Source organism: Brachionichthys hirsutus, unplaced genomic scaffold, assembly GCF_040956055.1.
Source record: "Brachionichthys hirsutus isolate HB-005 unplaced genomic scaffold, CSIRO-AGI_Bhir_v1 contig_1486, whole genome shotgun sequence".
Taxonomy (NCBI): Eukaryota; Metazoa; Chordata; class Actinopteri; order Lophiiformes; family Brachionichthyidae; genus Brachionichthys; species Brachionichthys hirsutus.
The window spans coordinates 8,826-19,483 of NW_027181027.1; the positions used below are offsets into that span (position 1 = coordinate 8,826).

The window sequence follows — 10,658 nt, forward strand, 5'->3', positions numbered from 1 at the left end:
TCTCTCTCTCCAGCCCCCCTGCAGGGGGGTGTACAGCAGGAAGATGTAGAAGGTGGTGGGGAGGAGGAGGTGGGAACGTGGTGTCGTACACCCCAAACAAACGGAATAAACCTCTCTCATCTATCGGCTCACAACCCCCCCCCCCCCCCCCGCTAGTTAGTGGTCAGTGCGCGTCTCCAGATTTGTGCAGCAGGTGGTAGAAATAACACAGGCTTGAAGAAGCATCAAGTCCCCACGATGCAAAGGGAAGTGTTCTTCCCAAGAACTCAGATCAAGTGCTCCTTCCTTTTCTCTCTCCCGGCCGCGTCGCTGGCTGTGCAGAGCATGTCAGACTTTGTAGTAGATGTTGGCAGGGCTCTGCGGCGGCATCTCCTGGACAATGTAGACGGGGTGGCCATAGTCGCCGCTCACCTTCTCGTAGTGAGGGCAGTAGTTGTTCTCTGTCCGCAGCGGAATGATGATGTCACTGGGCTCCGTGCCAGCCGTGCCCCCAGGCAGCTTGGGATTGGACAGCGTGCTGAGTGACAGCCCCGAAGGGCGAGGCTGCGAGTGGCCATTTTTCCTGGTGCGTTTGCGCATCTTGATGAGCAGGATGATGAGGAGGAGGATGAGCAGGAGGAAGATGATACAGCCGGCACCAATGGCAGAGAACACAGCCAATTTGGAGCCAAAGATTCCATCCGAGTTTCCTGAAGAACCGGACTGGTCCTGATTCATGGAGTCTAGAGAGGAAAATAAAATCAGAAAGTTCTTATTGAACATGGGGAGGATGGTAATAACTTAATTTATAAATCTTGTAGCTTGTTTTGAACAGAGCAGGACATTATTAACACTGGCACTAACTTAGGACCCCCCCTGAGAGCAGGCGAACGATCAGACACCTAATAAGACTCAGGTCCCGTCACGTACACATTTTACCGTTCGGTGTCGACATCAACCGTGATCACGCTCCCGTTTGTTGTTTGCCCTACATGACTAACAGCCCCTTTGATTCAGTCTAATTGAATTAGCTCAGCCAAAATATCTCTAATAAAATCTGGAATCGTCCCTCAACATAACAAACATTCCTGCTCCGAGGGGGAAGAACGAATGAGCAACCGGCGCAAACACCGAGGCCAAGCCTGTATGGCGAAGGCCAAGTGAGGGAGGGAGGGAAAAAAACTGAACGGGTTGGATAAAATAAAATCAGATGTTCAGATATGCCCAACTCGTTATTTTATCCCTTTGTCTAATAGGTCGAGAATGGGGTGGGGGGGGGGGGACTGGCTCCTCCACTGACTGAAATCTGAGATGAACCAAATCTGTTTTCCATGTATGCATGCAGCTGCTTCCAAAGAGCAGTGGCTCACCTCCTCCCTCCAGCACCACCTCGTCACTGTCCATGACCCCCCCCCCACCCACCCCGTCCCATAGGCACAAAAACCCTCATACCACCAGAGACTGCCAGCCCTACTCCTGTCTGTTTCTCCAGACTACTCTGCACTTAACCACTTTTTTCAGATGGAGATAACGGCATAGCTGCACCTTAGGCCTCGTTGCCACTAAATGACATCACAGAAGGCTACCGGTTCCAGCCTTATCGGTGAAATCAGAGACGCAAGGAATTCGGTGCATGTTGGTAGCTGGGGAGAGACTGTCAAAAATGTCATTGGTGAAATATCCGGTCCTCAGACTGCGCTGACACGTCCTTCATTCCACCCTCCACTCGACATAATCACCGATCTAACAATGGCAGACAGGCAAAAGCCGGGGAATCGGGGTAAGTGACATTAGGAAATCTTTTTATAGAGCAACTAATGTCAAATAACCAATTCGGCTTATCACATTGGGACAGGCAGAGCAGTCTGCACTCGGAGGAAGTTTGTGGCTTAAAAAACTTGAGAAGTGGTCTCTCCGGTGCAAAAGGAGCGACGGAGGGAGTGTGTGAGAACAGGAAACAAGGAGCGCCAAGAGCACCCAGGGAGGCTGGGGTGACTACTTCAATTATCTTTGCTTTAATCTTCATTTATGTGCAATTATAATGAGGCTTTTATTTTTTTAAAGTTCTGTGTAAAAGAAGCGTTCTCCTTGGATGCAACACAACCTCTGTGTGCAGCGAAAGTTAGTAAAGTCACTCAGTGTGAGACTTATTTCTTTTGGATGGGCATCCTAATAGTTTTATTGGAATAAGAGTTTCGGTGACCCCCCCCCCCCCCCCCCCCCCGAAGAATAAAAGGAACGCCTGCAGCATAAAAAATTATAAAAGAATATTAACTCAGCGATAATACCTTGTTTTCTTTATTTTTATGCTGATTGTAATTAATTATTAGAGGACGGCCTGAGGCTGTGAATATTCTTTTTTTTTTTTTAACCTTTATGTTACTAAAATATTTGCTGTCTAAAAACTAAACAGCCCTCTGGAGAGACTCGTGCAGCAGTCGGGCCTAATGTTGGTCTGTCGTCCTGCTCACCAGGGCTTCCCGGTATCTCTGGTCCGACCCGACCCCGGTCAGGCGGACTGGGACTGGACTCCGGGATGGCATTGTCTTCTGGAGAATCCGGCACTGCTGGGTTTGCTGCATTCGGGACTGTGGCAAACAAAACAAAAAACACACACACACACACACATGTAACTTCAGCCATGGCAAGCTCCGTGCATTGAATTACAGCAAGTCGTTTCTCTTTACAGGGGAGGATTATTTTTACTATCATTTGAAAAGACTTTTATACAGAGAGAAGGTTTATCTTTGCATGTTCTGGAAATGTTTCCGATGTAAAGATGAAAGTCAGACAAAGGAAGGACGAGTTAGCGAGCGTCTGAAACGCGCCAGCATTCCTGTCCCGTCGTAAAAGATGAGCCTACATGTGCATCAGCAGCTTCATCAGAAACACTCAGACACGCATTTCCAGCACTGACACACGCGTGACAGCGTAGGACACACACACACACACGTCTCATGCACACACACACCCAGAACAGTCTTACAATGGGCTACGCTTATGCACTGCAGAATGAGGGCAAAGTAGTTATGTATTAACTTTTTATTGTTGTACATTATTCATCACGTTAAAGAGCCATAATATGTCTTATTTATTGCTCTGACTTTAACTCTCAGGCACACTTCTCCAAATCAGCGAATGGAAGGACAGGAATAGAAGCAGAGACGAGAGGAGGAGAGGAGGACGAGGAGGGGGCGGGATGAAGAAATGCTAAAGGGACCACAAAGGAGGCAGACAGTTTATCTGTCCGTCTGCTGTGATTGCGTAGTGTGCACTTTGAAGTCTACGTGCGGTAAACACTAGTGGGGTACTGCGTCACGGCATTCACGAGGGCAGGGCCCGGCAGACGGGAAATAGTTCTAAGCTCTTCCTGAAGCCGGTCCGGTGGTTTCCACGGGACGGTATCAGATGCAACTCCTCTATCTTATGCATCTGCTGTAAGGGTTAAGGGTGTGGGTGGGAAACAGGGCGTGTCAGGAGGTAATTTACATTAGTAAATGGCAAGAGTGCGTGTGTGTGTGTGTGTGTGTGTGTGTGTGTGTGTCTGTGTGTCAGCCCCAGTCTTGCAGTTTTTCTTTCCAGCCGAGTCTGATCGAGAGTCGAGGCCGTGGCAGGAAAATGATTCAGGTTATATGTCTGGAGGATACAATCAGCAGACAGGAGCGAAGAAAAAGAGAGGAAATATGGCAGGAGGGACGGCTAAGACGACATAAATTCATGGGAGACGTTTTTTTTTTTTCATCATTTGGCAAACATAACCACACAATTAACAAATTGATCTCATCTCCTCTATCTTCTCCACGTCCAGGCCGCTGCGCTAGACCGATCGCAGCGGCAGTGAAACTCGCCTTGGGCTGTTGTGCGTCGTCAATTATTGATGAGAAGAGACAGGAGTGAGAAATAAGAACATTTACGTGTGGCAGACGACACGAGAGGACGCGGCGATCTGATTCGCTCTGTGCATACAGCCACAGCACTTTGTGTCACCGAGCATGTGCGGGGAGCATTTGAATGTTCTGACCCATTTTTCTGTGTACTGCTGACATTTCCCTTAGCTATGCAGACAGCAACCGACTCAAGACTGTCAACCCGCCAGAAGGGGGGGGGGGGGGGAGAAAGAGGGAGGGAGACAATGATCGAGCAACAGGGGAGAGAGACAGACATGTTTGGAGATTTTGATGGAGGGAGAACAAGGGGGGGGTTGCGTGCGAGGCGGTGAGTCAACATATTTCTAATGAGCATGGTGACATGATGTTGTGGAGCAGAGAGCAGAACAGTGAAGGATTCATAAAATATGGGCTCCTGGTGTTTTCTCTTTAATCAATTTCACTTCCTTCCTCCTTCACATTTTAGATGAAGACAAAAGGCGGAACATGAGGCACTGAAGTGCAGTAGACGTCATGTCAGGGCGCATGACTTCCCACAAACAGATTGCAGTGATTACTACTAAAAATATGAAAAGGTAACAATGAAAGAATGTCCACGTATTACTCATTGATCCATCAAGCAGATTTGTGGCCTAAAGGCAATCCGGCCAGACACAAACAGAACCAGGGTTTAGTTTGTTGGAACCTTGCAACGTGGCTGCGGATCCGAGCTTGCAAAATAATAATAATATTAATAATAACAACAATGTTTCACCTCTAGAGTTTCTTAAATTGCCTGTTTTAGCTTTTCGAACCCACAAAATGTCAGAGAAATAATGGAAAATGTTCGTCGCTATCTTTCAAAGCCAGAGGCTCTATCAAACTAAGAGTCCGCCGGCCAAATATACTCGCTTCGTTTTTTTAATTAGCGCCGAGAAATGTTCAGAATTGTTGCTTGATAAACAACTGTAATGCATAATCAATAAACAGAGTTCTTGTCATTGAATTTTCTGCCAACCCTTTGATCGATTTGTCGATGAATCTGCTCCAGTCGGTCAAAAAAAAAAAAAGAATCATTTTAAAGGAAGCCAAATGTTAACTACAGCTGGAGTGTAAATTGTTCAATAAGCTGCTCTTTGCCAGATAGAAAAATAGACTGTCTGCGTGAGTGGAGTAAGTTGAAAACGTTAAATGTCTGCGATACATTGGGTATTTTCATCATTTTCTGATGTTACAGACAGAACAATGAATTTACTAATCAATAAAATAATTTCCGGACTAATCAATAACGAAAGGAATCACCGGTTTGCAGCAATAGCTGGTAAATTCTTCCAGTTTTTTTAGGGATTGAACGATTCTAATTTCTCTAATAGTCGCTCTGGGCTGGCGATGCATCAGAAAGTCAAGCCACAGAAATGGACGGTGAAGCGCCACAGCTGTGCCGGCAGCGTCTCTCCTAAACAAGGTTTTCAGGCCATGGTGACTCCGAGTCACGGTTCGCTTTGGGAAACGAGTGCATGGCTCAACCAAAGTGGAGGGGCGGCCGGCAGCCACAGGGAAAGACTCCGAGGAACGCTCCGAGAACCCTTCCTCGGAAAGAGACGCCTCATTTCAACCACCCTTTATGGGAGTTCAGGGATCTGTCGTTCCTCCCATTTGAATAGTTTAGCGTGAAAAGCCCGTGTTCTCTGCACTCGCGTTGTCATTCGGCAGCTGCACTGGAAGCCTGCGCTGTCGGAAGCTCAAACGGAACTACATGCAAAGATAGTGCAGAGCCTGTCTGTCTCTGGGAGCGGCTGAATTTGTTCCCAATCAGACCTCGCTAGCATCAGCAGCTTGTTAGCTTCTATTCTCCATCTGATGGGCCAGGATGCACTGCTGTCATCCCACGAGTTGCCATTATAATATCTGCAGCCGCACACACACACACACACACACACACACACACACACATACACACACACACGCACAGCCTCGGTTTATTCAGGACGTGTCGAGATCCAGCTTTAAAGCTGGAATCAGATCATCGCAGGCAGATGTTCCTCTCAGATGTCGGTGTCTGTCTGTTTCGGTCAAAACAACCACGGTGAGGATGTGGGGAATGTTTACGGCGTAACACATCTGTGTACTGTAACCCTGTCAGATTCAGGATATGGGCGTTCGTATATAGACTGAAACTGAGAAGAAAAAAAAACGTGATGCAAACCAAATGCTGCGTCCAAGGATATCTAAACAAAGCTGGCTTGTTTACCTAAATCATTTTTCTGCAACCTATCCCAGCCGTGCACTCGCATAGCGATTACAAACACATTTCCAATCTGGGATGGCTGCACGAGGATCAGGTTGAGGGACTGCTGAGAAACAGCAGAAGCCTTCGTATAATTTGGGAGTGGAGTCATCCTTCATCGTCATTTCATTATTTATGAGCGATCCCACTGCTCGTTCAAATTCTTTGTGCGTATGAAGGGATTTATTCAAACAGGGGGGAAAACAGGACTGGTCTGTGTCGATATAAAAATGTCTAATCGTTTACGTAAGGTTACGGCGAGGCAGCGTGTTTAGATTGTTACTGGGAATTCATTTGAGGAACTGATTACAGACAAAGTAAGAAGACAGGAATGTTCGTTCAAGACTTATACGAAACTAAATACCGAGCAAATCGCAGTATTTCATCAGAGTGAAGCAGAAAACCTGTAAATCCAGTCCTGCAGTTCATGAAGCAGTCCTTCCTATTGATTTACAGCAACGCTTATTATGGCTTAATAGAGAACAGATATTAAAGCAAGAGTTACTTTATTGCAGTTTGTGTGTGTGTGTGCGCACGCCTGTATTCCACACACACACACAAATATATATATTTTAAATATTAAGCATATGTTTAACATATTTAGTAATAATATTCAGTCGATTATTTATATAATACCTTTCAGCTGTTGCATAAATGTTATTTTTCTTGAATACATCTTGTTCATTTTCTAAAATTCCATCTGTGGTTGGAAGTCCTTCAAGAAGTGAAGCTTCTCTAAGGATTTCAGTCAGTTGTTTGAGAGGTCAAGAGAAAAACGTTAAGTTCAAATAAATTATGTGGATTTGTGAAGACAATTATATGAAATGCACAAGAGCATTAACAACCGATTACCGACAATCAGTGGAAAAATACATTAATAAAGACTTTCAGTGGCTTTTACATTTTAAAAAACGAAATTCCAGTGTGTTATGTATTATTTAGTAATTGTTTTATCTAATGTTAATGTTTTTTTAATAACGTTTTTAGGAAGTATATATTATTATTACATATTGTGTGTTTGAAGAAAAACTATACAATTACTGTGTATTTGATATATTATTATGATATTTTTGAAACACTTGTTAACACCTGAACAGTCTAGAATATTTTTCATTTAAAAAAAAAAAAGCCAAAAAATAAATGTGCAAATGCCAGCTTTAAAAAAGTTAGCTTAAAAAAAAGAAGTGCAAAATAAAACTATGTTCATTTTAATGACATTTCTCTGACGCCAGAATTGTCGCTCAATAATTAGTCGTCTTTTAATCCGCCGTTTGTGCTTCGGGAAATAGCACTCAGCAATTCACCCGAAAACGTCCTAAATGAAATGCAGTTCTGCTACCCAGCCTCCCTCTTCCAGCAGCGTGTCCTGCTGCAGGCCGGTGGCAGACGTTGTCACGCTGGGCACACATAGCGATAAATGAAAGTGTCACCCCAAAGTGAAACATGGCTCTGAGGCAGTGCTGCTGCGTTGGGTTCCACATGCGAGGAGAGCTGCACATTTACCTTGCCCGACTTTCATGATGACTTTCATGGCTCGGCTCTTGCACGCGCCTCCCTCGCGGTTCTCCAGGCCTTCGACCGTGCCGTTAGAGGTTGCTGGAGTGAGGGGAGAGAGGGAAGGTGAGATGGAGGGTTTGGGGGGGGGGGGGGGGGGGGGGGACAGACAAGAAGTGGGAGGAGAGTAACGAGAGAAGAAGCAGGAGAAAGAAGAGGAGGAGAGAAGATGACACACTGGTTAATGAGCATGTCCATAATGCACAGAACTAATCAATATTTACGACAAGCACTGATTAGCTGTTCCAGTGATTAGGCGCTCTCATCCTGAATCAACCGCCAGCGCCTCTCAATGGTATCTCTGCATTAGCACAGCAAAGTCAAGTCAAATGAATGGAACATTAACGCCTGCTGAAGGAGGGCGAGAGGCCAGGTTGAGAGAAGGAACACGGTGTGACCTGCGTGTGCATGTGTGTGTGTTGTGTGTGTGTGTGTGTGTGTGCATGCATAGTTTTAACAGTGAGACATGCTAGCGAGAGTTCCAGCTGCTTGCCAAGTCCTCGAGCAGCTTGCTCCCTCCGAGCCACATGTGTCATTACTTGCTGGTGGTGCTGAGAGCTAAATGCCTCCCTTAATGTTTATGCGTGTGTGTGCATGTGTGTGTGTGTGTTACAGTGCGCGTTGCTCAGGGTCGGGGGTTGTTTATTCAATGTCACATTCACTTCAGACTCGCCGATACAATTGGCTGTCTATTTTAGGGATCACCATAATGACCTCGGGAGACAGAGTGTGACTACGACCTTAACACTGAACAGCCACGTATAAGGCGGAGTGTGTGCGTGTGCGTGTGTGTGTGTGCGTGTGTGTGTGTGTGGGCGCATGCTACGGCAACTTTAATTTTGGAATTCCCCAAATGATCTGCATCTCCGTTTAGTCTGCCGTTTCAACTTACTCCCTTCCTTTGAAATGCTTTTGTTTCTTTCCGTGCATTAACCATCTCTCTCTCTCTCTCTCTCTCGCCCTCTCTCCATTTCGTCCCTGCTATCGGGCCCTACCCCTCCCTGTCCCTCCTCTTAACTCAATGACCATCTCCCGACTGATTGCTTCAGATGGCACCCTCATTACGACGCGATAGTCTTGGAGATGGTGCTTATCCAGTAATGACGCAAAGAGAAGCAGACTCAACACACTTAGGGGGGGGCTGGGTTGGGCACAAACATTGCTCTACAAACACCAGAATACTTCCCCGCTCTAACGTGATGTATGATTGTTTCTACATGCATTTCCCGTGCTATAAACCCGACGCTGAATCAGGCAGTGTTGAAATCTGGCTCAGCAGCGATGGAAAAGCTCATCTAGTTGATTCATGCCTTGTCATTCCTAAGTATTATTAACGCTGACATGTTGTTGCCCTGTGGGATTTCAGCTCTGTGCCCAGGCTAAACCGTAGAAAACGAAATAATGAATTGCGCTAATATTATGTTTCATTATCAGATCATAGTCAGCTTCTAAATTACACAGAGAACCGCAACGTTTTGTTAGCAGGGCCGGAGTACGTGATAATTTGTGAGAGTGATTGTGATAACATTGTGTCAGGAGCTCTTTGGCAAATCCCCCCCCCCCCCCCCCCCCGCTCCAGACTCAACATGCCTGAGTGGACGGGACACTGAAATATATACCAGGGGCCAGAGGAGCGGCGCGAGCGCAGGAACAAAAAGATTTTACATTTACGTGGGACATTAATGTGAATGAACACTCACGGCTAAGTGAGTCTAATGATTTATGTAAAGCCTATGCAGGGAGCATGTCTCTTCTAAAGGGAGCGTTCAAAGACAGTGAGGAGAACAGGCTTGTTTCCAAACCGTAAAGTAACGCCACCTCCCCGCACCGAACGGCTCAGGCGCTGCCACGAGTCCTAACCTCATCCTGACATTTTCCACGCAATTTCTCCTCTTCTTTCAATTTTTTTTTTACATTTCCAGGGCAAGGTTATACAAAAAAAATAAGAGCTCTTTGAAGATGGAGCTCAAAGGCTTGAATAATCTGAAGAGTGTCATGTTATGAATTTTATATCCACTCGGGGGGGGGGGGGGGGGGAGCGCAAATCTTTTCACTGTTAACTTACTTCTGTCATCAAAATGAAGTTATTCCTTAACGCCGGCCGAACGGGCTCCGGCTCCACTGATGTGGGAGACGATAAGTTGGCCCTCAGAGGCCACTGTTTAGGCGAACGACTGCCGGAGTTATAAAGAAATTACCACTTTATACGTTGTTTGTGTTCGGGACATTTGAAGCGTCAAATAATTCCAAAAGGGGCTCTCTGTGCGGGAGGAAATTCAAAATCAGATTAACTGTGTCCAATTTTAACCACATTTCCTTCTGCGAATCCGTCTTGCTGTTCAAGATGGAAATCTGCTAGAAAAACAACTGGTGAGTGCATTAAATAATGTGCGATGAAACCAAAAAGTAAAACACGCACTTTTCAGCAGCGTACGCGCCTCCGTTTGTCATTTTAATCCACACACCGATAGCTCAGAATTTACTGTATTTGTATCTGTCATGTCAGGAGTTTACACACACACACACACACACAAAAAAAGATGATCGCCAGATGATATCTCAAACTCCCTAACCCCACTCCACAACAAAGTCTCCCCAGCTTCATTTCTTAAAGGCTAAAAGGCTCTCATTCACTCAACTCCTTTCCTCCCTTTGTCTCGTTTCATCACATCATGCCGACGTTAATCCAAATCTGGATTATTTTCCAGATATTAAAGGCCGACGGTCATGGAGTGTTTTGGAAAGAGGAAACCGGGGAATTGGGACTTCCTGCGTGTCTCAGGGGAGATAAAGACACAAGGGGATAAAGCAACAGCGGCAAGAAGAACAAAGGAAGTCTCGTTCTGCTGCTAATGATTTAGTGGAACAAACCAGTTCAACATTAGCGGTCCAGAATACCCGAAGAACTGGTCTTAGCATGAAGGAATGTTTCTTTTTTTATATATGTATAAATCGGTCTGCTTCGAGGTTGG

The 10,658-nt window shown here is 45.8% G+C and overlaps 1 protein-coding gene across 1 annotated transcript; it reads right to left on the reverse strand.

Annotated features, from left to right (window-relative positions):
- Positions 1-327: 327 nt before the first annotated feature.
- LOC137917107 (ephrin-B1-like) lies at positions 328-7,863 on the reverse strand (the record flags this gene model as incomplete). Its single annotated transcript, XM_068759993.1, has 3 exons — positions 328-722; positions 2,451-2,567; positions 7,636-7,863. Coding segments are annotated over 3 exons (740 nt in total), but the record flags the coding sequence as incomplete, so codon positions are not given.
- Between the last annotated feature and the right edge of the window lie 2,795 nt (positions 7,864-10,658).